The sequence below is a fragment of the Hyperolius riggenbachi genome, chromosome 12 (genome assembly GCF_040937935.1).
Source record: "Hyperolius riggenbachi isolate aHypRig1 chromosome 12, aHypRig1.pri, whole genome shotgun sequence".
NCBI classification, from domain to species: domain Eukaryota; kingdom Metazoa; phylum Chordata; class Amphibia; order Anura; family Hyperoliidae; genus Hyperolius; species Hyperolius riggenbachi.
In genome coordinates this window covers 181,204,150-181,232,028 of record NC_090657.1, presented here as the reverse complement: position 1 = coordinate 181,232,028, position 27,879 = coordinate 181,204,150, and the positions used below count along the sequence as shown (strand labels likewise).

The 27,879-nt window shown below is 46.9% G+C and overlaps 1 protein-coding gene and 1 long non-coding RNA gene across 5 annotated transcripts in view; one reads left to right on the top strand and one right to left on the bottom strand.

Moving 5' to 3' along the window:
- Positions 1-27,879, top strand: part of LOC137542246 (uncharacterized) — a 321,115-nt gene that overhangs the window by 69,817 nt on the left and 223,419 nt on the right. The window lies entirely within an intron of this gene.
- CIMIP1 (ciliary microtubule inner protein 1) lies at positions 3,588-20,639 on the bottom strand. 3 transcript variants are annotated; one of them, XM_068262068.1, is made up of 4 exons: positions 20,357-20,639; positions 13,985-14,066; positions 5,861-5,956; positions 3,588-3,912 (listed from the first exon to the last, which is right to left on the bottom strand). In XM_068262068.1, exons 1-4 carry the CDS (start codon positions 20,584-20,586, stop codon positions 3,757-3,759), a joined length of 564 nt encoding a protein of 187 aa, XP_068118169.1. In that variant the 5' UTR covers positions 20,587-20,639; the 3' UTR covers positions 3,588-3,756. The 3 variants fall into 3 exon arrangements, with proteins under 3 accessions (XP_068118169.1, XP_068118171.1, XP_068118170.1); XM_068262070.1 differs by having other exon boundaries at positions 20,389-20,549; XM_068262069.1 differs by lacking the exon at positions 5,861-5,956.

The following is a 27,879-nucleotide window of genomic DNA, read 5'->3' as shown; positions in this document are numbered from 1 at the left end:
CCATAGATATTACACACACACGCACACACACCATAGATATTACACACACACACGCACACACACCATAGATATCACACACACACACGCACACACACCATAGATATCACACACACACACGCACACACACCATAGATAACACACACACACACACACACACACACACACACACACACACCATAGATATCACACACACACACACACACACACACACACACACACACACACACACACACACACACCATAGATATTACACACACACACACCCACACACACACACACCATAGATATTACACACACACACACACCATAGATATTACACACACACACACGCACACACACGCACACACCATAGATATTACGCACACACACGCACACACACCATAGATATTACGCACACACACGCACACACACCATAGATATTACACACACACACGCACACACACCATAGATATTACACACACACACACACACACACGCACACACACCATAGATATTACACACACACACACACACACACACACCATAGATATTACACACACACACACACACACACACACACACACACACACACACACACACCATAGATATTACACACACACACACACACACACACACACACACACACACACACACACACACACACACACACACACACACACACACACATACCATAGATATTACACACACACACACACACACACACACACACACACACACACACCATAGATATTACACACACACACACACACACACACACACACACACACACACACACACACACACACACACCATAGATATTACACACACACACACACCATAGATATTACACACACACACACACACACACACACCATAGATATTACACACACACACACACACACACACACACACACACACCATAGATATTACACACACACACACACACACCATAGATATTACACACACACACACACACACACACACACACCATAGATATTACACACACATACACACACACACACACACACACACACACACACACACACACAATAGATATTACACACACACACACACACACACACACACACACACACACCATAGATATTATACACACACACACACACACACACACCATAGATATTACACACACACACACACACACACCATAGATATTATACACACACACACACACACACACACACCACAGATATTACACACACACGCACACACACCATAGATATTACACACACACACGCACACACACCATAGATATCACACACACACACACACACACACACACACACACACACACACACACACACACACACACACACACACACACACACACCATAGATATTACACACACACACACACACACACACACACACCATAGATATTACACACACACACACACACACACACCATAGATATTACACACACACGCACACACACCATAGATATTACACACACACACACACACGCACACACACCATAGATATTACACACACACACGCACACACACCATAGATATTACACACACACACACACACACACACACACACACACACACACACACACACACACACACACACACACCATAGATATTACACACACACACACACACACACACACACACACACACACACACACACACACCATAGATATTACACACACACACACACACACACACACACCATAGATATTACACACACACACACACACACACCATAGATATTACACACACACGCACACGCACACACACACACACACACACACACACACACACACACACACACCATAGATATTACACACACACACACACACACACACACACACCATAGATATTACACGCACACGCACACACACACACACACACACCATAGATATTACACACACACACACACACACACACCATAGATATTACACACACACACACACACACACACACACACACACACACACCATAGATATTACACACACACACACACACACACCATAGATATTACACGCACACACACACACACGCACACACACACACACACACACACACCATAGATATTACACACACACGCACACACACCATAGATATTACACACACACACGCACACACACCATAGATATCACACACACACACGCACACACACCATAGATATCACTCACACACACACACACACACACACACACACACACACACACACACACACACACACACACACACACACACACACACACACACACACACACCATAGATATTACACACACACACACACACACCATAGATATTACACACACACACACACACACACACACACCATAGATATTACACACACACACACACACGCACACACACCATAGATATTACACACACACACACACACACGCACACACACCATAGATATTACACACACACACACACACACACACGCACACACACCATAGATATTACACACACACACACACGCACACACACCATAGATATTACACACACACACACACACACGCACACACACCATAGATATTACACACACACACACACACGCACACACACCATAAATATTACACACACACACGCACACACCATAGATATTACGCACACACACGCACACACACCATAGATACGGCTGTTGGTAGCTGTCCACCGCTATGTGCCAACTCTGTGCCGTCCACCGCTATGTGCCACCCTGCTGCCCTCTGCCCACCCCTTGCTTTCCTGGTGCCCTAGGTCATGGTCTTTATGGCCTTGCCTGAAATCCGGCCTAGAACTCCAATGCTCACTGTGTCCACAGGAAGGCTGAGCCGCATGTGGCGGTGGCCGCAGATACCCTCTAGGTTAGACCCTGCTAGCGGTTTTGAACCAAGGTGTCTGATGTTTTATTAAGGCTGCATTTTGCGTTGCGGTGTGATGCTCCTGCCGTATTGCAACGCAAAAATTGTCAATGAACCTGCGGCAGAGTGTGCCAACAGGTTAATATTCATAGTGTCGCCCCTCGCTCATTGATATCCTCCCTGCTGGGAAGTACGTCACTGGGATTCCTGTTGGGCCATGCATGCGCACCACAACCTGCTCCATCGTTTACACTGCATGCGTCACTCATAGACTTGCATTACACCAAGTTCCATGTGGTACTTGCGGTACCTCGCTGCAGCCCTTGGATCGGATACTTCCGGGACACCACAACCTGCGATAAGTCTATATAGACTTTCATTGCTCTTGATTGCTTTTGAAAACGCTGGATTCACATGCGAGTATAAAAGGGCCCTCAAAAGAGAAAACAGTGGATATCACTGTGAAAACTAAAGAGTTTGGGATGCAAGGTCCAGCAGCGAGAGGGTTAAACCAAATCCCGACAGCCGAGGCTAGCAATAGTTCGCAAGTTTATTTCCGCAAATGGATGTTTTAGGGATGTTTTGACTCGTCGGGAGGAGCTGTTAAACGCTCTGCCTTGAGCTCCACTTCCATCAAAGCTCTGCATTACTAACCTTTTAATGCGATAATGTAAATAGGAGAGATAGGAGGCTGCAGGCTGCGCGCGGAGTAAATCACGTTTTACGGTGCAATGTTTTGCACTCGCTATGCAGATTTTTCACATTTATGGGCATATTTCAGGTTTTTTTGCTTGTTTGTTTTTATTACTTGTAACAGTCTTGCTTTAGAGAGAGCTAAATATGTAAAAATAACAATACAAAAATTGCGTTTTGAACCTTATTTCACAAATTCTGTGTGTTTTGGGGCAGAGATTCAGATGCGATGGAGGGGGGATGGGCATAACGGGGATATCAGGCGATTCCTTCGGCGGGCCAGTTCATCCGCTTACAGAAGTCTCCTTTCAGGTAGTTGGTTTTGCCGTAGCGTTCCAGCGCGTGTTTCGGGACGGAGGACCGCCAGCCTACTAAGCCCTGCGTTGTGGGAGGTACAGCTGGCGATGGGTCCACCTGTATGTGGGCGAGACAAACTGGTGAGAGCAGAGGTCATGTAGTTATATGTAACATGTTACATTTGTGGGATGTGCCTGAGAATGACTATTCCAAATAACAAAGCTTGCTGTCCTTATAATTCCTGGGCTATAGTTTATATACAGTAGATTCAATGAGCACTTTTACAGAAACACTGGGTAGGATCTTCCTTTGTCCTCAGGACAGGTTTAAAGAGGGTCTGAAGTGTTTCAAAATACCTGTTTTTATGCAGCAGGCCGCTTCAGCATTATAATCCATACATATTCGCCGCATTTCCGTGGCTTAAAGGAAAGGTTCAGGGTAACGTGGAAAAAAATAAAAATCCATATCCACTTACCCGGGGCTTCTTCCAGCCCGTGGCAGGCAGGAGGTGCCCTCGCCGCCGCTCCAGAGGCTTCCGGTCGTCTTCGGTGGCCGACCCGACCTGGCCAGGCCGGCTGCCAGGTCGGGCTCTTCTGCGCTCCAAGGACCGGCACTTCTGCGTCCCACGCGGGCGCGCTGACGTCATCGGACGTCCTCCGGGCTGTACTGAGCAGACGCAGAACTACTGCGCCTGCTCAGTACAGCCCAGAGGACGTCCGATGACGTCAGCGCGCCCGCGTGGGACGGAGAAAAGCTCGTCCGTGGACCGCAGAAGAGCCCGACCTGGCAGCCGGCCTGGCCAGGTCGGGTCGGCCACCGAAGACGACCGGAAGCCTCTGGAGCGGCGGCGAGGGCACCTCCTGCCTGCCACGGGCTGGAGGAAGCCCCGGGTAAGTGGATATGGATTTTTATTTTTTTCCACGTTACCCTGAACCTTTCCTTTAACGAGGTCTTAATCACCCCGAAATCCCCGGGGCAGAATTTGGGGCTCCTTCCAGGTAAAAGCAGAGCTTTGTGCAGTAGCTCTGCCCGTTTTAGTCAATCGCCACTGATCTCCGCCTCTCCCCGCCCCTCTGTCTTCTTTCACAGTTTTTTTGATGTATAAGTGCTTAAAAAAAACAGCAATGTCTTCGTCTTTTGCTGGGCAGGCCTACTTAGACTGTTAAGTTCATGTAAATTTGGTCCCCACATTCTGATGCATGGCCACACCCATTTCCCAGCTGGAACGCCCTAACGCTAACTCCCTTTACCTACCCCTAACACTAACCTACCGCTACCTATGCCTATGCTAACCTCCCTTACCTACACCTGAGGGCCCTTTTACACCGGGGCGGTGCGGTATTCTTACCGCACCCCACTGCCGGGCTATGAAAGTCTGTGTAGACTTTCATGCTGCCACGGTACGGTGCATTGTGGCGGAAGTGAAGTTTTCACTGCATCACCGACGCTAGGACAAAACTACATTAATGCGCGTACTTGCGTCTCTCTGCTTCGGGACGGGAAGTCATGTTAGTCTATGGCGACGCCATTTTTTTTTTTAAATGTCGATGTTGCAATGTGCATGCAGGGAAGCGTAATTTAACAATACACTTCCGCATACCCGAAGCACAAAAGGACGGCAAGCATGCGTCATTTCCTGCTTGGCTGGTGGCCAGGCAGGGAACACGGCGTACTAAAAAAGGCCTATTTCTGGCGGTGCGGCGGGCAGCATTGCTGCCGTCGGTTTAGTGTGAAATCGGCGTAATGCTAACCTACTGCTTCCCGTGCCTAACTCTAACCCCTCCCCCTTACCTACTCCTAACACTTACCTACTACTACTTATGCCGAACACTAACCCCCTTTACCTACTCCTAATGCTAACCTACTTAAGCCTAACGCTAACCCCTTCCCCCCTACCTACTTCTAATACTAACCTACCACTTCGCATGCCTAACTCTAAACCCCCTTAACTACTCCTAACGCTAACCTGCCACTTTTGGTCCCTCTTGTTACCCCGGCGTTTCGGCGGCACTCGTCGCCTCCACTTAGTATGCCGTTAATATTGTGGTCTATGTGTGTCACTTACTTTGATGTACTTTTCCACTGGGGTAGTGGGCCGAACTTGCAAATGTTCTGGGATGGTCAGTTTCTTGACTTCTCGTCCTCCCTTTTCATTTTCCACCTGCAGAGAAATCCATACACCTTTTGTTTTAATGTAGAAGGGGTTTCTTCTGAGCACACCAGGTTAAAAAAGTATGTACAGTACTGCTAGGTTAAGTGACACCCCCCCCCCCTCCACCTCAAAACTGACCCCACACTACTGCAGGGGCATTAGGCTATGACTATGCTAGGGAGTAGAGATAATCTATGATAGCATAGTAATTCTGGGTTGCATGCAAATTGTATGCACCTTATATTGGAAAAAAGCAATTTCTATTGTAAAGTGAAGTGAGGGGGATATGGAGGCTGCCATATTTATTTCCTTTTAAGCAATACCAGTTACCACTTAATTTATCTTTCAAATGGCAGAGTTCTAAGCTGCATACAGTTTGCATTGAATTTGCAATGCCAGAATTATATTATACTAGCCAACCCGCGTCGTAGCATACGCCACATCTATCTATCTATCTAATAGAGTACGTGCCTCAACCTTGAAGCAAGAAGAAGTAGGCTTTCCATGAGAAAATGTATGCGTGCTCAAACACCAAGTTTAACCCTAGCAAGTCTGGCTTTGCAAATCCGGCCTAATTGGCTATTCATGAGGCAATGCTCATGCAAATATGCATTTGCTTTCGCATGCCAAACTATGCAGGGTCAAAAAACCAATACTGCAAAGTGCTCTCTCGCTGCCTGGGAACCACAGCGGCACCCCGGAGTGGGAGGCTGGGTGGCGCAGCCGCCCCCCCCCCCAAGCGTGGCCAGCGCTGGGGAGTGCCGTCCGCACCCACCTCCTAATATTAAAAACAGCCACTTACCTCAACGTCCATTGGGTTCTGCTACATGCGCATTAATTTTCTCATGGAATGCATTTTGTGCTGTTTGTATCCTTTGGAGGCAGGTGGTGGATGGCTTGCTCCGGTGGTGTGAGCCCTGGAGTGAGTGTGCCTGTCCTCCCCCCTCCCCCCCCCCCCCCCCCCCCCCCTCAGGAGTGCTGTATGTGAGCCAGCCCTGAGCTCTAAAGCTCGGGGTGACCCATGCTTCTCTCCTTTCTCATGTGGTGCCCCCAAATTAATGCGCATGTAGCAGAACGCAATGGACGTTAAGGTACGTGCCTGTTTTTAATATTGGGAGGTGGGTGCAGACGGCTCTCCCCGGCGCTGGCCACACTTGGGGGGGGTCGTCCACGCCACCCAGCCTCCCCCTCCGGGGTGCCGCTGTGGTTTCCAGGCAGTGAGAGAGCCATTGGGAATCCTCCCCGTGGCGCTCCTGGAGGCCTGGAGCACACCAAAAACTGCTAGCAGATCCGCAAAATACTAGCAGATTTTGAAACGCTTTTTCGGTACTTATCCGTTAGCCGGGCGCATCCTCTAGGTGGCGACAAAACTCCACCAGAGTTACATCTTTCCCTACTATCCATGTCGGCCTGGAGGGGGAATAGTAATTTGCGCCACCTGCCGGATGCGCCCGGCTAACGGATAAGTACCGCTTTTTCTTATTTTTCTGTAGCATTTCACCTAGCATTTTGCGGTTTTGTAAAGCGTTTTTGGTGTAGTAGATTTCATATATTGTTACAGTAAAGCTGTTACTGAACAGCTTCTGTAACAAAAACGCCTGCAAAACCGCTCTGAACTGCCGTTTTTCAGAGCGGTTTGCGTTTTTCCTATACTCTACATTGGAGGCAGAAACGCCTCCGCAATCCAAAAAATGCCTCACCTCGGGAGTATGCGTTTCAGCAAAACGCCTCCCGCTCTGGTGTGCACCAGCCCATTGAAATACATTACCCAAGCGTATCCGCAGCCGCAAGTGGATCGCAAAACGCTGCCGAACCGCTCTGGTGTGCACTAAGCCGGATAGTGCTAATGTAGCATGTAGCAGGGTGACTGCTTTGTGGGATTGGTTTGTGCATGCATTTGCATGAGCATTGCCTCATGAATAGCCAATTAGGCCAGATTTGCAATGTCAGACTTGCTAGGGTAAGGCCTCTTTTCCATGGACTGTGAATAGGCAGTGAAATGGCTCTCAAACTCTCACAACTGCTCACTGCTGCCTGGTAACTGCTCGCTGCTGCCTGGTAACTGCTCGCTGCTGCCTGGTAACTGCTCGCTGCTGCCTGGTAACTGCTCGCTGCTGCCTGGTAACTGCTCGCTGCTGCCTGGTAACTGCTTGCTGCTGCCTGGTAACTGCTTGCTGCTGCCTGGTAACTGCTTGCTGCTGCCTGGTAACTGCTTGCTGCTGCCTGGTAACTGCTTGCTGCTGCCTGGTAACTGCTTGCTGCTGCCTGGTAACTGCTTGCTGCTGCCTGGTAACTGCTTGCTGCTGCCTGGTAACTGCTTGCTGCTGCCTGGTAACTGCTTGCTGCTGCCTGGTAACTGCTTGCTGCTGCCTGGTAACTGCTTGCTGCTGCCTGGTAACTGCTTGCTGCTGCCTGGTAACTGCTTGCTGCTGCCTGGTAACTGCTTGCTGCTGCCTGGTAACTGCTTGCTGCTGCCTGGTAACTGCTTGCTGCTGCCTGGTAACTGCTTGCTGCTGCCTGGTAACTGCTTGCTGCTGCCTGGTAACTGCTTGCTGCTGCCTGGTAACTGCTTGCTGCTGCCTGGTAACTGCTTGCTGCTGCCTGGTAACTGCTTGCTGCTGCCTGGTAACTGCTTGCTGCTGCCTGGTAACTGCTTGCTGCTGCCTGGTAACTGCTTGCTGCTGCCTGGTAACTGCTTGCTGCTGCCTGGTAACTGCTTGCTGCTGCCTGGTAACTGCTTGCTGCTGCCTGGTAACTGCTTGCTGCTGCCTGGTAACTGCTTGCTGCTGCCTGGTAACTGCTTGCTGCTGCCTGGTAACTGCTTGCTGCTGCCTGGTAACTGCTTGCTGCTGCCTGGTAACTGCTTGCTGCTGCCTGGTAACTGCTTGCTGCTGCCTGGTAACTGCTTGCTGCTGCCTGGTAACTGCTTGCTGCTGCCTGGTAACTGCTTGCTGCTGCCTGGTAACTGCTTGCTGCTGCCTGGTAACTGCTTGCTGCTGCCTGGTAACTGCTTGCTGCTGCCTGGTAACTGCTTGCTGCTGCCTGGTATCTGCTTGCTGCTGCCTGGTATCTGCTCGCTGCTGACTGATAACTGCTTGCTGCTGCCTGGTAACTGCTTGTTGCTGCCTGGTAACTGCTTGTTGCTGCCTGGTATCTGCTTGCTGAGCACACAGCTCAACAGTCCGTGGAAAAGAGGCCTTAAACTTGGTGTTTGAGCACGCATAAATTTTCTCATGCAAAGTACTTCTTCTTCTTGTTTGAAGGTTGAGGCACTTAGTCTATTATATATATAGATTTACAGTTAGTGTCTTTGTTCAGAATGTTTTAAGCGCTGTGGAAAATGTGCAAATATTCTATAAATTCATATTGATATGAACTTCACTGTACAACTACGTTTTTTTTTTGCCCTGCACACGGCCAGTTTTTGCTCTGGTTTGGCCCTGCTGGTCTGATCTTGTTTCCTGTCTTCTGTGCCCATTGCCAGCCAAGCTTGTCTCGTCTACTCCTGTGCCTGCTGGCTGCCTCAGCCTTGCTATATTACACTACTACGCCTGCCTGCCTCAAATGTGGCCCTCATCTCCACACTAGCCTGTCGGCTTCTTGGCTCTGGTGGGGTCTGTGACCTGGCAGTCGTTAACTTCCATGTAACCTGCTGAAGACCATGGGGAAGGTGGGTTCCTTATGGCTAGTTTATAAAGTAAAAGTAGCGGAGACTCGACATCTAGAGTGAGCCTGCATCTTTCAACTCCAGTCCCCAAGGGCCGAAGTCCCCAAGGGCCGAGGTCCTCACACATTTTGTTAGTTGTTACCGCTCAGTAATGGGATTGAATCAGGAAAGTTGTGGTTCTTCAAGGAGAACATATTTCTTTGTCCATCCTAAACGTTGGCATGGATATGGTCCTGGAGGACTGGAGATGGATATCCCTGATCGAGAAGATCCAAGTCCTAATAGCTGCTATATCTAGAGTTGAGCTGAAATTTTCGTAATTTCGCATTACTATAATTACGCATGCGAAATTTGCGATTACGATGCGAAATTAGCGTAGCGAAATTGCCATTAAAATCGTAATTGAAAATACCGTAAGCGTAATTTTCAACGCGAAATTTCGCGTTTCGTTCATGCCGTAATTTCGCATTAAACGCTACCGTAATTTCGCGTTAAACCGTAACGCTCCGTATAATATAAAAAAGCCGCCGACTTTAAGGGTTAATAGCAAAGCCCCCTTAAATGCTAAGAGCCTCAAATTTGGAGAATATATTAAGGAGATCAGGAGGAATTAGAGGAAAAATAAATTTTTCAAAAAGACCTTATAGTTTTTGAGAAAATTGATGTTAAAGTTTCAAAGTAAAAATGTATACATTTAAAAACCCGCCGACTTTAACGGTTAATAGCAAAGCCTGCTTAAAGTTTAGGAACACCAAATTCCTAGAGTATATTAAGGGGATCAGTGGGAATAAGAGGAAAATTTTTTTTTCAAAAAGACCTTATAGTTTTTGAGAAAATCGATTTTTAAGTTTTTCAAGGGCAAAAATGTCTTTTAAATGCGGAAAATGTCAGTTTTTTTTGCACAGGTAACAATAGTGTATTATTTTCATAGATTCCCCCAAGTGGGAAGAGTTTTACTTACTTCGTTCTGAGTGTGGGAAATATAAAAAAAAAACGACGTGGGGTCCCCCCTCCCAGACCTCTTTAACCCCTTGTCCCCCATGCAGGCTGGGATAGCCAGAATGCGGAGCACCGGCCGCGTGGGGCTCCGCACCCTGACTATACCAGCCCGCATGGTCCATGGATTGGGGGGTCTCGGAAGGGGAGGGGCAGCCAAGCTTTCCCCTCCCCCTCCGAGCCCTTGTCCAATCCAAGGACAAGGGGCTCTTCTCCACCTCCGATGGGCGGTGGAGGTGGAGGCCGCGATTTCCTGGGTGGGGGGTTCATGGTGGAATCTGGGAGTCCCCTTTAAAAAGGGGTCCCCCAAATGCCCACCCCCCTCCCAGGAGAAATGAGTATAGAGGTACTTGTAGTACCCCTTACCCATTTCCTTTAAGAGTTAAAAGTAAATAAACACACAAACACATAGAAAAAGTATTTTAATTGAACAAAAAACATAACCACGAAAAAAGTCCTTTAATATTCTTAATTAACCATTAATACTTACCTGTCCCTTTAAATAAATGATCCCACGCAATATCCTCGGAAATGTTCTATCAGTTACAATGTAACAAAGTTATTACAATGTAACAACTTTGTTACATTGTAACTACGCCGCACCCGACGTCACTCACCGCCGCCGCCGCGTCTGCGCTGCAGGACCCGACAGAGCTCTGAGCTATAGCTCAGAGCTCTCGAAAGCATCTTTGTATTTGGGCTCCAAGGAGCCCCATTGGTCCTTAGCAGACCAATGGGGTTCCTTCTGATTTGAAGGAACCCCATTGGTCTGCTAAGGACCAATGGGGCTCCTTGGAGCTCAAATACAAAGATGCTTCTCAGAGCTCTGAGCTATATAGCTCAGAGCTCTGTCGGGTCCGTGCAGGACGCTAAGTCCCCGCCGGCTCCGCTGCCCTCCCCGCCTCTCCCACATGTCACCCACATGTCACCCACATGTGGGTGACATGTGGGTGACAGATGTGGGCGGGGTGGACAGCGGGAGCTGCGGGGACTTAGCGTCCTGCACGGACGCGTATGCGGCGGCTGAGCGGCGAATGGCGTCGGGTGCGGCGTAGTTACAATGTAACAAAGTTGTTACATTGTATTAACTTTGTTACATTGCTGATGGAACATTTCCGAGGATATTGCGAGGGATCATTTATTTAAAGGGACAGGTAAGTATTAATGGTTAATTAAGAATATTAAAGGACTTTTTTCGTGGTTATGTTTTTTGTTCAATTAAAATACTTTTTCTAAGTGTCTGTGTGTTTATTTACTTTAACTCTTAAAGGAAATGGGTATGGGGTACAAGTACCTCTATACTCATTTTTCCTGGGAGGGGGGGTGGGCATCTGGGGGACCCCTTTTTAAAGGGGACTCCCAGATTCCACCATGAACCTCCCCCCCAGGAAATCGCGGCCTCCACCTCCACCGCCCATCGGAGGTGGAGAAGAGCCCCTTGTCCTTGGATTGGACAAGGGCTCGGAGGGGGAGGGGAAAGCTTGGCTGCCCCTCCCCTTCCGAGACCCCCCAATCCATGGACCATGCGGGCTGGTATAGTCAGGGTGCGGAGCCCCACGCGGCCGGTGCTCCGCATTCTGGCTATCCCAGCCTGCATGGGGGACAAGGGGTTAAAGAGGTCTGGGAGGGGGGACCCCACGTCGTTTTTTTTTTATATTTCCCACACTCAGAACGAAGTAAGTAAAACTCTTCCCACTTGGGGGAATCTATGAAAATAATACACTATTGTTACCTGTGCAAAAAAAACTGACATTTTCCGCATTTAAAAGACATTTTCGCCCTTGAAACTTAAAAATCGATTTTCTCAAAAACTATAAGGTCTTTTTGAAAAAAAATTTTTTCCTCTTATTCCCACTGATCCCCTTAATATACCCTGGGAATTTGGTGTTCCTAAACTTTAAGCAGGCTTTGCTATTAACCGTTAAAGTCGGCGGGTTTTTAAATGTTTACATTTTTCCTTTGAAACTTTAACATCGATTTTCTCAAAAACTATAAGGTCTTTTTGAAAAAAAATTTTTCCTCTTATTCCTCCTGATCTCCTTAATATATTCTCCAAATTTGAGGCTCTTAGCATTTAAGGGGGCTTTGCTATTAACCCTTAAAGTCGGCGGCTTTTTTATATTATACGGAGCGTTACGGTTTAACGCGAAATTACGGTAGCGTTTAATGCGAAATTACGGCATGATACGACTGTAATGCGAAAATTACGCTTACGCGAAATTTCGCGAAATCCTTCTTCATTACGATTATGTACTTACGGCCATAATCGTAATTACGCTAATTACGCGAAATTTTGCAAAATCGTAATTAGGTCATTACGCTCATCCCCAGCTATATCACCCTGCCCACAGCTTTCCAAGGCCTGCTGTTTATTGGGAGGACAATTATACTACAATTGCGTGATGCCTTGGAGTATAAACCAAGCTATGGGTGTTCTTTCAGTGATTCATTGTGGTATGGACATTCCAGGAGTGACGGCCTGCTTTCATTGTTCTAGTTCAGAGGTTTATTTCCTGCCCAGAGCGTGGATGGTGCGGTTTAGGGCTACTTGAGGGTCAGGGAAAAGTGACTCACTGGTGTAAGGAGAACAGGCCAGTGCTCATCACTGCCAAAACTGTTGACCTGATTATGGACTTTAGGAAGTTGGCTCCCACCCCACCTCAAATCTACATTGACGGCACTTAGGTAGCCAGAGTACCCTGTGTCCGTCTCCTGCGCACTACCAACTCCCGTGATCTCAGATGTAAGCCCAACACCACTGCCACCCGGCGGAGACTTTTCTTCCTCCGCCAATTGAGGAAGCATGGCCCAAGAGATTCTCACAAGTTTCTATTCCGCCATCATTGAAACGATCCTCTGCTCTTCCATCTTGGTCTGGTATGCTGGTGCCACTGCCAGTGACAGGCAGAAACTACAGAGGGTCATCAAGTCAGCGGAGAGGTTCATTTTGGAAGACCCCTCCTCTCACTTACCATCCTATACAATACCAGACTGCTTTTTAGAGCAATGGGGATCTTCTAGGCAAAGGAACTCCCTTTTTTTAGTTTTTTTGTTTACTTCTCTTCTCCCCCACACATTAAGATGAATGGCCAACTGCCCTACCTGCCCACAAGATTAAATTGTCCTCTACTTCAGCTATCTATTATACCAAACCCAATTCCGGGCAGGACCCAGCTGTGCTGCTCAGATGATTGATCTCTTTACAATCAATCTGAGGCCCACACCTTGTCACTAAGAAGAGGGTTGGAAGCAACAGAGTGGTGGATTGCTATTTCAGGTCATAAATAAACCCCTGTCCACACCTGACCACTCCAAAAGACGAGTCCACCCATGTCTGGCCTGCCTTTCCTGAATGGTCACCTTCAGATATTTACCTCGTCACAGGGCATGGTGAGGAACCCCCAGTCTTCAGGCCATCTCTTGGTGGTCTCCAATTCTTTCTTGATGTGAGCTTTCCTGAGCGCACAAGAAAAGTGTGGCGTTATTCTAGCGTTACAGCAATTTATTTTAAGTGGAATTAAAGTTTTATTATTATGATTATGACTATCGCGACGGCACAAAGACACTTTGACATACAGTTGTACTATTTGCTGCTCCAGTGGAGCTCATCGTCCAATTTCCCCACCGCGGTCACGCAAGCTAGTGTGTGCATAAATAAGAAATCTCAAACGTCTCTTAAAGTGGACCTTCTACTAAACGAAGTCACAGTCAGGGTGGTGGCAGCAGCCATGTTTGCTCATCACTGTCGTGCCCCAGTGCTTTATTTCCCTAACTTAAAGGAGAACTCTAGAATGTGTATATAAACATATCCCATTAAAAAAGGAATTGTTAGCCACAAAATCAATTCCATTTACCCACTGCTCTGTGTTTATTATGTAGTCTACATCCTGACCATGCATTGCAATGCAAGCATTCCAATATAATTATAAATGTTTCTGCTGTGATGAATCTTATCTCAGTCAGCTTGGCTCTCTTCTGGTATATTGCCGGGGAGAATGAATTTTATCTCCCCTCCCACATATCTGCTCCTCAGTGAATGGCTGAGAGCAGTTCAATTTGACAAGAGGCTGAGAAGGGATACTATTCATCCTTCTGTAGAAGCAATACATGTTATGTAAGTAGAGCATGTGTTTATCTACATATATATGTGGTTTTGTTTTCCCTGTGATAGTATGGCTGTCCCTGCCAGGGTTGCTCGCCAGTGATCTCGAATTCGAATTTACCCGTGACCACGGGTAGTTTTTTTTATGAATCCAGAAGTCGAATTCGAAGATCGATACCGATTTCGAATTCGATTGTATCCAAATTTTACTCTCAAATTCGGCCGTGATCACAGGTGTTAAACCCGTGATCACGAATTTGGATTCAGCTACCGTCGCCCAAAACCCGCCGACTTTAAGGGCTGGAACCCACAGGAGCGCTTTTGGCAGCGTTTTGGCAGCACTGCGATACGCTAGCAGTTTGCCAAAATGCTGGGCTAATGTTAATGGATGGGGCAACTTCCACAGGAGCGTTTGCGTTTCCCAGAAATGCAAACGCAGGACCTGCAGCATTTTGGGAGCGTTAGCGCTTCAATGTAAAGTATTGAACCGCTAGCGGAAACGCTCAGCAAAACTTAAACTGAGCGGTTTTGCTAGCGTTTTGCGGTTCAGCACACTGTAACAAAATGAAAAATAATTCACAGGACCAATCAGGATAAAAACGCAAAACGCTAGGCACCCGCTGGGGAAAAAAATACAATGTTGCAAAACACGACCAAAAACGCGCATGAATCCGCTTGCAAACCGCTCAGACAAAACGCTAGCGGTTGCGTTTTGCGTTTGCGGTTTTCAGTGGGTTCCAGGCCTCAGGGTTAATAGCAAAGCCCCCTTAACCTGAAAATTTGGTGATTCTGGCATTTATGTTAAGAAAAGTGGGATCAAGGAGAAATTTTTTTTTTCAAAAAGACCTTATACTTTTTGAGAAAATCGATTTAAAAGTTCAAAAAAAAAACCGATACATTTAAATGTCGGTCAATGACAGATCATGGGAAATCTTTCCCAGCAGTTAATAGCAAAGGCCCCTTACATCCTAGCATCACCAAATTTGCAGGATATGTTAAAAAGAAACAATATTTAAAAAAAAATGTAAAATTTTTATTTTGGGGGAATGTTCTAAATGAGGGAAATCTGTAAAAAAAAAAATATGGCCCACAAAGGGTTAAATGAAATAAAAACACAACCACGAAAAAAGTGTTTTAATATTCTTAATTAACCATAAATACTTACCTGTACCTTTAAAAAAAAAAAAAAAAAAAAAAAAAATGTTCCCACGCCCATATTCTCGGTAAATGATCCAACTAATACGGTATCCTCCAATCTTGCGATCTTTAATTACCTTGATTGAAGATCTCCCACAGCAATTAGCTATATTATACCTAATGCTGCATACACACTTGAGATAAAAGTCTCTGGAAAAGGCAAGATCACAGACCAATTTTACCCCCTTTCATGTAGTATGAGAGCCATACTCTACACAGTCTATTCTATGGAGCTGCACTCCCCATCAGATAAAATCTTTGCAGGATGCTGCACACACAGATGCCCTTACACACTCAAAAGATCATTATCTACAAAAGATCTCTTCCTGCAATAGATCCATTCCTTCAAAATGCATTCACAGTCTATGAGATCTGCAGATCCTCATACACACCTTGTTTAACAGACTTCATCTGCATATCTGGCAATCATCTGCAGATCTGAAAATCCATCCTGGTGGATCTGATCTGCAGATGATCTGCAGATCTGCAGATGATTGCCTGCTAAACAAGGTGTGTATGATGATCTGCAGATCTCATAGACTATGAATGCATTTTGAAGGAATGGATCTATTGCAGGAAGAGATCTTTTGCAGATAATGATCTTTTGAATGTGTACGAGCATCTTTGTGTGCAGCATCTTGCAAAGATTTTATCTGATGGGGAGTGCAGCTCCATAGAATAGACTGTGTAGAGTATGGCTCTCATACTACATGGAATGGGGTATAGTTGGTCTGTGATCTTGCCTTTTCCAGAGACTTTTATCTCAAGTGTGTATGCAGCATCAGAATGCGTCCTGCCGACGCATATCGCCAGCTCCCGCTGTCCTCTCTGCTGCCTCACCTGTCACCTCACCTAGCCTGGTTTGCCAGCTTAATGCTACGTACACACATGCGACAACGATCGTTCGTTGAGGACGACGAACAAACTTTTAATTGACGAAAGAACGACCGAAGTAAAGTTAGTTGTAAAAAGTGTGTAACGATCACATCGTTAGAACGAACGTTACACCACGTAAAAGCACTTAATGCGCCTGCGCTTAAAATTGTAAAGTTCCTTGGAGAAAAAGTGAAGTACGCATGTCCAGCCTGGTACGAACGATCGTTTCCAACGATGTACCACTTTTGCTAACGATCGTCGGTGGTAAAAATCCGCCAAGACAGAACTTTGTTTTGTAGCGATTTGCCTCGTTCGTCGTTTGCCTTAATAGTCGTTGGTTCGTTTTTTGTAACGATCGTCGTTGGTAAAGATCAGGGAACGATCGTTACAAACGACTATAGTCGCATGTGTGTACGCACCTTTAGTAAGGGGGAGACAGGTGCAGCCAGGTGGGGAGAGACTACCTTTTTAACATATCCTGCAAATCTGGTGTTGCTAGGATATAAGGGGCCTTTGCTATTAACTGCTGGGAAATATTTCCCACAATCTGTCATTGACCGGCATTTAAATGTATCGTTTTTTTTTTTTATTTGAACTTTTGAATCAATTTTCTCAAAAAGTGTAAGGACTTTTTGAAAAAAAAATTCTCCTTGCTCCAACTTTTCTTCTTAAGTTTAACATAACCTGCACATTTGGTGATTCTGGCATTTAAGGGGGCTTTGCAATTAACCCTTAAAGTCAGTGGGTTTTGAATCACGAATTTGTGATCACGGCCAAATTTTCCCCTACCCGGATTCAAATCCACCCGAATCGAATTGAAGTCCATTCGAACCGGACGAATCCGAATTTGATCCGGACACGAATTCGAATGTACTCGAATCGAATTTGGGTACATTCGAGCATCCCTGGTCCCTGCTGCTTTAATACAGTAAGTTAAAGTAAACCTGTGACTTTAAAAGGAGAGAAAGTTACATACTTACCTCCCATGTCTTCCTGGAGACCCCGGATTCAGCTCTGGGACCCTCTAGATAGAAGTTTGCAGCTGCACTCCTGTATGTGAATGAGTGTGGCTGCACTGTGCAGGCGTAGGATGCCGTAACCCTGCGCAATAGCAAGGAGCCGCTTGGGCTTGGCGGAAAAAGCTGAACCCGAATGGATCCTCCGCAATGGTAAGTCATCCGGCACAGTGCAGCTGCATGGGAGACCGGCCACATGCACTCTTTGAAAAGCCCTTGTCAGGGGTGTTCGGGGTCCCGGCACTGGAACGACGAGGTGAATGGGGGAAGCCTCACTCTACCGAGGCAAGTATCTAGATGAGACTATAGGTAGTATAGTTCCCAGTACAGGTAGTAGAGCTGCCCCAGTATAGGTAGTAGAGCTGCCCCAGTATAGGTAGTAGAGCTGCCCCAGTACAGGTAATAGAGCTGCCCCAGTACAGGTAGTAGAGCTGCCCCAGTACAGGTAGTAGAGCTGCCCCAGTACAGGTAGTAGAGCTGCCCCCAGTACAGGTAGTAGAGCTGCCCCAGTACAGGTAGTAGAGCTGCCCCAGTACAGGTAGTAGAGCTGCCCCAGTACAGGTAGTAGAGCTGCCCCCAGTACAGGTAGTAGAGCTGCCCCCAGTACAGGTAGTAGAGCTGCCCCCGTACAGGTAGTAGAGCTGCCCCAGTACAGGTAGTAGAGCTGCCCCCAGTACAGGTAGTAGAGCTGCCCCAGTACAGGTAGTAGAGCTGCCCCAGTACAGGTAGTAGAGCTGCCCCAGTACAGGTAGTAGAGCTGCCCCAGTATAGGTGGTAGATCTTCCCCAGTGTAGGTGGTGGAGCTGCCCCAGTGTAGGTGGTGGAGCTGCCCCAGTGTAGGTGGTGGAGCTGCCCCAGTGTAGATGGTGGAGCTGCCCCAGTGTAGGTGGTGGAGCTGCCCCAGTGTAGGTGGTGGAGCTGCCCCAGTGTAGGTGGTGGAGCTGCCCCAGTGTAGGTAGTAGAGCTGCCCCAAGTTCCCCCCTCCTTTCCCGGGGCCGCTGCTTATGTATCCTAGCCGCTACCTTTATGAATGTTCCCGCCGCTGCTGCCTCCTCTCCTGCGTCACAGGTGCTCCCCACCTCCACTCCCTCTGTAGTTAGCTACAAAAAAGTGGCCGCCCATATCCGCATTTGTGGACATCGGCGGCCATTTTCTTGTAGTAGTGCTCTAATTAGAGTGGGGCAGCAAGCGGCGACACAGGGGGCTCTAAGGGGGTGCTTGGACCCCAAAGCATCCCTCTGGTGCCGCCCATGGGGGGGAGGGTGCCTGAGCAGCCTGTTCCATCCTATGGAGAGGGGGGATGAGTAGCCTGTTCCACCCTGTGGGGGAGGGGGGGATGAGGATGAGCAGCCTGTTTTGTCCTATGGAGATGGGAGGATGAGCACCTTGTTTACAAATGAGCTGTGTGCCTCTGCACTGCCTGCTCTGAGTATGGAAGACAGAAACCTGAGCGGTACAGAAATCACTTTCCATCCTGCTGACCTTTCTGACACCATCACAAGAGCCTGTTTAATTATTCATGCAGGTAAATCACACCAGCAGGTATAACGATGGCATGGAGTGCACAGACACATGGAACGTTTAGCGCGCAGTAACAGGTGTGAGCCGGGTCTCACCCAGAGGCAAACCCAACGCCTTCTCACATCCCTGGGTGGGTATGACATTAACCAGCGCTTAGTACCCTCCCATCTTGTCACGGTTAGTTATTGAAAGTAAGGGACTGGTTTATGAGCTGCGACTACTGAGCTGTGTTTTATATTGTGTGCGAGTGTGTAGGGAGGGATACATCCCTCCTTACCAGAGAGGGCCAATCACAGCGTACGTGTCAGAATGCCGCCGGTCAGCTTGGTGCAGGGAGAGAAATGACTGTTCACCCTCCCGCTGAAATTCCCTGCAGCATTAATTACTATTCCCCTTCCGAGACGCCGTACACACATTCGCAAACCACGTGCAGATTTTAATAAGTGTACCCTGCCTTAAACCTGAAGCAAAAAAAAACTTATGATATAATGAATTGTATGTGTAGAACAGATAATTAAACATTAGTAGCAAAGAAATAAGTCTCGTATTTGTATTTTGTTATATAGCTTTTTTTGTATAACATTGCGTCATTCTGTCATATTTGCAGTTTAGAAGCCACACTCTTGTCTTTTAAGCTATAAAACAAAGCAGAAATAATGACCCTTTCCTTTCCTGCAGTGAAACCTTCTCTCAAGCTGTCTCTCACGGTTTCTTGGCCGTTTTCAGTGTTTTAGAAAACAGGACTGTATTAGACCCAATGGGTCGAATAGCTCAGAGAAGCTCTTTTGCATAAATAACTGAAGGTTTTTTTTTTTAACTCTCTCTGTACTCCTAAACAATATGGGACTCTTTTCTTTGCTACTAAAGCTCTATTTCTTAGCCGTACTACACATACAATTTATTATCTCATAAGTTTATTTTCACTTCAGGTTTGCTTTAAACACAGTAAATAATACACATAATTCTGTACAAGAAACAAGGAAGAAAGAGGAAAAACAAGCCAAAAAAAGAAAAAGCTGCTTTGGTACTCCTACCAATATAACACACAGCACACGGAGGGAATTACCAGATCATGTCCTGCGCTACGAAGTTGCTCTGCTTGGACTGGCTTTGCTGGGCTGCAGCCATCGCTCTCCACACTGCACAGATCTACAGCTGATGAGGGTTGTGTACATGTTGCCCGGCAACCAGTGTCACATGACAGTCGGGGCAGAGGCCTCAGGGCAGCTGTGCTCTGATTAGCAAATACAATGCAGAACTTCATGACATCAGCCCCAGACGCCCTAAGCTGTTACCATGCTGAGTTTTAGCAGATCGGTTGTAACTGAAGGACTACAATTTCCAGCAGTGACCTAACAGACTAATGGTGGCCATACATCAGGCGACTTGGTGGCCGATCGACCATCCAAATCGATTATTATATTCTAATTGGATGAAAATCTGTGCCGCCAAGTGCGTGCCCACCCAACAATGTGACCGATTTCTGGGATGAAAATTGGCCACATTCTCGATCGCACATGCTGCAAGATGTTGGGCAGACTTGCTTGATCGGGTGCGCAGCGGGAACCGCATGCAATTTTGTGATGATCAAACGCTGCAAAACCCCCGGCCCTGTTCCCCCTAATGATAAATGTCCCCCCGGTGCCCCCTGTAAGGTATACATTACCTGTCCACGGCCTCCGCTTGTCCTTCAGCTGCTCAGGGCGCACTCACTTCTCCATACACGCACGCCCCACGTGGTTTCCTAATAAGGCCGCATGTGTGATGACATGGCTAGATGTATGGCTACCTTTTACAGCCTGTCAACAACATAGAGATTCTCACTGTAAAGGTAAAATGATGTCCACTTTTGTAACATCATGTTTGTAAAAGGGCATAAGGTTCATACACACATGCAACTTTTCCGAATTACCAACCTGATGATATGACCATCCGCACGACCAAGCGATTGCACGGCTTGTAATTTCCGTGCTTTAACCAAACTAAAGATCAACTTATTTGCATACAGAGCATGCAAGCGAACAACGGACTGCACGATGTGGCCGCATTCAAAACAAGTACAAGTTGTTCAAACAAGGCCAACTACACAATATCAGCCCAACAATCGTGTGAGTCGATCTGCTTGTTGGATTAATCAAGATCAAGTTTAGACGATAGTTGGGCAGAAAAGCTGCAGGTGTACAAGCTTTTTAGACGGATGTACCGTACTATATCATTTAGTCTTCGGGCTGGAAACTCAGGTTGCCAGGTTAGTTCAGCTGTCTAGAAAGCTGATCACCACTTTATAAGTAAGGCAGTCGTGGATTCTGAAAGCAAACCTGAAGTGGAAATAAACTTATAAGCTAAATGCTATGTGTAGTAGAAATAGGACTTTCCTACTCTTATTTATAATTTTAAAGGTTTGTATCCTGAGGAGAAACCTAAATAGCAGCCATGTCAGTGTGATGTAAAATCTGTTTCATTCAGCTCTAACACAGAGAAACCATGACCTTTACATAAAGGGAATACAGGAAAGTTCTAACTAGGGTTGGTACTACATGTACCTGTGTATATATTGTCACAGGTTAGCACACACTGCAGCTAGTTTACTATTAGTATAGGCACAGAATAACCGTTCATACTGTACATCCTGTAGGTATCAGAGATAAGCACTCACTGAAAGCTAGTTTAATATCAGTATAAGCACAGAGGAACAGCTTATACTATACATACTGAGGATAGCAGAGATCAGCAAACACTGCAGCTGGTTTACTATCAATCTATACACAAAATATTGCCTTATGTTTTACACACCTGTATCTTTAAAAGGGTGTAAAATGCATAATGCAGGTTTACTGTATATTGTATTATAAATTAGGGCACAATTTTAAGTAATATTAGCCCATTCAGTATGAGAACACGCACACGTTAAACATTGATCAGTTTGGCAGTAACACCACCAGCTGCAAAGCTTACGGGTTTATGTGGTGTGTTTCAGAGGGCTAATTAGATATTTACAGGGGGTATCCGCACAGCAGACTGTCCACCTGGCTCCTGCGACCCTGAAGGGAACGCAGGTAACAGCAGCAGAGCATGTATTCTAATGCAGAACATAATCACCGGCTGTAGCAGCTACACAACTGCACTGCCAGAGACTGAAGGAGCGGTTGAACAGCAAAGTGAAAGTGACAGTGAATTGGGATGAGTTCCTGAGCTTTTCTATTGGTCATTAATGTTATCAGTCACGATAACATGACCAGTAGTGCGTTAGCGAGAGTCAAAGGGCAGTGATTTCCTCCTGACACTCAGAATTTTCTCCAGATACAGTTAGCAACAGTGAGCTTTCCTGTATATTTCCTTGATAAAGAGACCCATGTAGCTTTGAAACGCAGTCTTGACATGTCACATACCTAACAACCGTCCCTATTAGCCCGGGAATGTCCCAGGTTGGAAGGTTGGCTCATAAATAACGCAGCAACCCCCCACCCCTTTTCCGGCACCATCCGGTGCTCTCCAGCATATAATGCATAGATTAGGCAGTGCCTCTCTCACCTCCTCCGCTGAAGTCTGGCGATGTGCATCCTGTTATTGGTGCTTGGCTTTCCCTCTAGTGCCTGGCATCTCTTCCTGCATGTTGTAATATTGCACATGTGCAGGAAGAGATGCCAGGCACTAGAGGGAGAGCTGAGCATCTGTGACCGGAGGACGCATATCACTGCACTCCGGCAGAGGAGGTGAGAGAGGTACTACTGCTGCGCCAATACTCTGCATTATATGCTGGGGGAGCACAGGACGGTGCGGGACACAAGTTGGGCCACTAACATCACTAGGGATGCTTTATTGGGTAGGAAGGGGAGAAAACCACTAGATGACCTATTGGGGAGGTAGGGGGAACCACTATAACACCAGGGACACTTTATTGGGCAGGGAGGGGGGGCACTAGATGACCTATTGGGGAAGGAGGGGGAAACCACTATACCACCGGGTAAGCATTATTGGGGAGGGAGGGGGGGAACCACTAGATGACCTATTGGGGAAAGAGGGGGAAATCACTAGACCACCAGGTAAGCATTATTGGGCAGGGAGGGGGGACCACTAGATGACCTATTGGGGAAAGATGGGGAAACCACTATGCCACCAGGTAAGCATTATTGGGGAGGGAGAGGGGGACCACTAGATAACCTATTGGGGAAAGAGGGGAAAATCACTAGACCACCAGGTAAGCATTATTGGGGAGGAAGAGGGGGACCTCTAGACACCAGGGAAGATGTAGAGGGCATGTCACATGTTAATATGAAGCGTGGCTAAAGGTGTAGCAGAGGCCGTCTTTTGCTAGGTACACACCATACAATTTTCTGGCAGATTTACCTGCCAGATCAATCATTTCCAACATGTCTGATCTGAATTTCACCAATTTTCCGATTTTTATTTTTCGATCGATTTTTCTTTTCTTTTTTTTCCATAGAAGTGAATGAAAATCAATTAGAAAAACTATTGAAAAATTGATCGGAAAATCGATGGAAATTCAGATCGGACATGTTGGAAATAATCGATCTGGCAGGTAAATCTGCCAGAAAATTGTATGTTGTGTACCTAGCATTAGTGTCCCTTTTCCAGGCTCCAAATGTTGGGAGGTATGCGGCACTGGCCATTGACCACCACACTGTCGTCACCCCCACCCACCAGGAGAGGCACTGGACAATCAGGCAGTACTGTGGCCCATGTAAACTTGGCCGGCCTCTATACGGTTCCTTGCAGCCCACTCCCTAAATTCTTTTGTTCACAGTACAAAGTCTTTTAATGCCAAGAGTGGGGAAGGAAAAAAAAGCAGAAAAGGAAATCTTTTTATTTATTCATCAGACATCTGTGCACTGTGTACTCTGAGATAACAATTGTAATTACTGTTCGGCATCCTGCAGATCAGCGAGGCTCTAGGAATAGCACCAGACTCTCGCCCAGGTGCCCTGACCTATTGGAGTTCCATTTACCAATTAGGCAGCAATTAAATTAGACGCTCGGGATCGTTCTCTCATTGTCCTATTTACTGGGCTCGCTGCGGCTCCATGCGTCGGTATTAATCTCGTGAAATGGCTTTTAATATTTCTTAAATGCTTAAATGAGAAAATAGGATGGTTCTAATGAAAAAAATACCGCCTAATCTCTTGACAAACGCCGGCCGGGGACGTGAAGGTTTTGCCGATATGGAGGAAGGATAACTTGTCTAGACGGAGAAGTGTGTACACAAAGCGATGCTGCCAGATTGAGCCGAGAGGTAGGATAGCATCTACTCTGCATCGCCGCGGTAACGTGGGATGGAGAGAAGGATACAGAGGTAGCAGCGATGGTGTATCCACGGAAACGTTCCTGCAAAGGGGAGGAGGTCAACATTTTTGTTAACCTTCAAAAGACACTGGCCTCAGAGGCGTAGCTATGGGGGGAAAGGGGAGGCTGTATGTCCCCATGCGCAGTACTGTGAGGGAGCTCTGCGCAGCCACTGCACCCCTATGTGCTTCAGAGTTGGCTCGCTGGCTATATAAAGTGATCTGACTTTTTAAAGGGAGGGTACGTTTGGCTATCTATAGGGGTGCACATCTCGCTATCTGAAAAGGGGAAGAAGGCACATTTGGCTATCTGAACAGCATTTAGACATTTGGCCCTGCCCATGACTACACCCAACTGTGTGCATGGCCACACATATTTTTTCGCGCAGGACTATCCAGAGGTGGTTGCAAGAACTGTCTTTGTGCTTGTGTGCTGAAAACCCTAGTGGTGCCTCTGGCTTTGGTGCAAACAGGGCCAGTTCTGTCATGAAGCCAGGTGAAACACTTGCATCAGGCGCAGAGATTACAGGGGCAGCATTTTTGTACTGTGAGCAAGGTGAAGAGGTCATCATTGGGGAAAAGCAGCTTCTTGCGCTGTGTAAGGAATCTGACAGTGAGTGAGGAGGAGAGGGGGGGGGGGGGGGGGCAGGAGAGCAGCAGTATTTCATTTGAATTAAACGAATCAGAGTGACTTGTCGGATGCTGTGTGATCATTCCAAATCGGGAAGCGGGGTGCATCCTCACAAGTTTGCCGCAGGCAGCAAAAAGTCTAGGACCAGCCCTGGGTGCAAGAAACTCTTCTTCTGATCTAACAACTACCATCTCTGCTGAGAATCTAGCACATGTACAGCGGCCCCTATTGTCCCCTGACCTGAACAGTCCGGCAGATTGACTTAGCCAAGTGCTGGCTGAGAGCATTGTCCTCCTCACTCACCCCGCCCATCAGGTGATGTCACTCATGGGGCATGACTATATTAGGCCCCCCCCCCCCCCGGTCCCCAGAGAACTGTTGGCCTCACCCCCCTCCCCCAAAACCTTCATCACAGTGAACGGGGGTAAGGCAGGGCAGGAGGTAGGCGGAGCCTGGGCCTGTACACAATGAAGAGCAGCAGCGGAGTCGAGCTTTATACGTTACCTGCACTCAGTGGTGGTACAGGACTCTCTTCTCTTCCTGTTCAGTTTGCAAGTGCCGTGCAGCCAGCCAATCACCATGCAGTTTCAGTCCCATGTCATGTGACAGGGACAGAAGCCACATGGCGTGTACGAGTCTTTAAAGAGAACCCGAGGTGGATCTTCGGGGTGCAGGTGGGACACAGAGCCATGTTCTCTGCGGCTCTGCCTAATGACATGACTCTGTGTCCCCCAACCGCCACTCTCTGCCTCCCCACTGCTGCGCTATAGCCCCCCGAGTTTAGCGGCAAGATTTGTCGCTAACTCGGAGGTAGACAGAGGAGAGAGGAATTCCATTTAAAACGCCCGCCAGGGGCATTCCTACAGGGTTTCCTGCGCTGCCATTGGGCAGCTCTCCCTGGCCACGCCTCCTGCCGCTCCCCCACCTCCCTGCACACTATGAGAGACAACACAGTCTCCCAGCGCAGCCCATGGGAGCGGAGGTTTTTGCGGCTTCCTGATCCGCTCAGCCATGCGGATCAGGTAGCCTACATTTCTTTTGTATTTTTTGAGCCCACCTCAGGCTCTCTTTTAAAGGGAACCTGAAGTGAGAGGGATATGGAGGTTGCCATATTTCTTTTAAACAATACCAGTTGCCTGGCAGTCCTGCTGTTCTTTCATGCATCAGTAGTGTCTGAGGCATACACCTGAAACAAGCATGTGGCTAATCCAGTCAGGCCTCAGGGCTTGTTCAGGGTCTATAGATAAAAGTATAAGGGGCAGAGGATCAAGAGGACAGCCAGGCAATGTGCATTGTTTAACCTCCCTGGCGGTCTATTAAAACCGCCAGGGGGCAGGGCAGTACTTTAATTTTTTTTTTTTTTTGTTTATCATGTAACTACTTAACACAACAAAACAATCTATATCTTGTTTATTTTTTTCTCCACCAATTAGGCTTTCTTTGGGGAGTACTTTTTGCTAAGAATTATTTTATTCTAAATGTGCATTTTTTTCAGTTTTGCGTCCATCCCTAATTACAAACCCATAATTTCTAAAGTAATAGTAATATACCCTCTTGACATACATATTCAAAAAGTTCAGTCCCAAAGGTTACTATTTATGTTTTTGTTGTTGTAATTTTCAAAATGTTTTTATTATTATTTTTTTTACACATTTTTTTTTTTGGGGGGGGGGGGCTATTGGGGAGTGTGGGAGGTAAGGGGTCAATTTAAAAAGTTATTTTTTTTTCTTTTTTATAAAAAGTGTTTGGATGTAATTTTACTATTTGGGCACAAGACGTCCTCGCGCATAACTTCCCTATGCGTAGTATTACTACGCATAGAGAAAGTGATGCGCGGATGTGTAAGTATCGGCTTCTATGAATGGCGGTGCCGTCTCTTAGACGGCGGTGGGCATTCATACGGGTACTTAGATCAATGAATGGGAACTGTGTTTCCATCCATTGATCTCCCGGCTACCAATTGGCTGCGGTAACGATCGCGGGAGCGGGTAGCAGCTATGTCCCTGCACGGAGATATGGTATTTTGCAGGGAAGGAGTTAGTTGTCCCGGGGAGGGAAAGTGGTTAAATGCCTCCTAGGAGTAAGGAAGATTACTTACACTGCAGGATGTTTGTTGTGTGTTCCGAAAGTGAGCAGAAACCAAACCTGGTCTCCCAGAGTGCACTGTGAGGAGAAGACTTTGTGACATCCTAGCCTAGCCTTGGAAGGCGGGGTTACTTGCCAATATATAGATATTGGATTTGTTTCTGATGCTGAGACCAGGATAATTGATGAATAAATAGGATACCCAATTTTACATCAGAGGTTGTAAGTATGCATGGGACCTGTTGGCGGAAACAGTAAATTCGGGCGCCTGAGGCAAGTGGACAAAAAGGGCGCCGCCATTCACTCCCATAATAAATATCGTTTAATGGGCGCCCAACAGGAAAAACGGGTGCCAGAGAAAAATAACGTTTTACAAGCGGCGCCCGGAGACTTTTAATGTTTTATAACTGCTTCTCATGATTACACATTATTTAATGATTTATAATTCTTTAAACATTATTTTTTAAACGGAAAACCGTACAATATTTTTTAAAACATTATTTTTAAACGAAAAACAGCACAATATTTTTTTTTAATTATT

What these genes read in the sequence shown, in the direction of transcription:
- CIMIP1 (XM_068262068.1), bottom strand. Translation starts at nt 20,586, where the DNA reads ATGAAGTTCTGCATTGTATTTGCTAATCAGAGCACAGCTGCCCTGAGG. An exon ending in TCACCATGCCCTGTGACGAG is followed by an intron (nt 5,957 to 13,984) that starts GTAAATATCTGA and finishes ATTTCTCTGCAG; the next exon opens with GTGGAAAATGAAAAGGGAGG. An exon ending in CAGTGGAAAAGTACATCAAA is followed by an intron (nt 3,913 to 5,860) that starts GTAAGTGACACA and finishes GCCCACATACAG; the next exon opens with GTGGACCCATCGCCAGCTGT.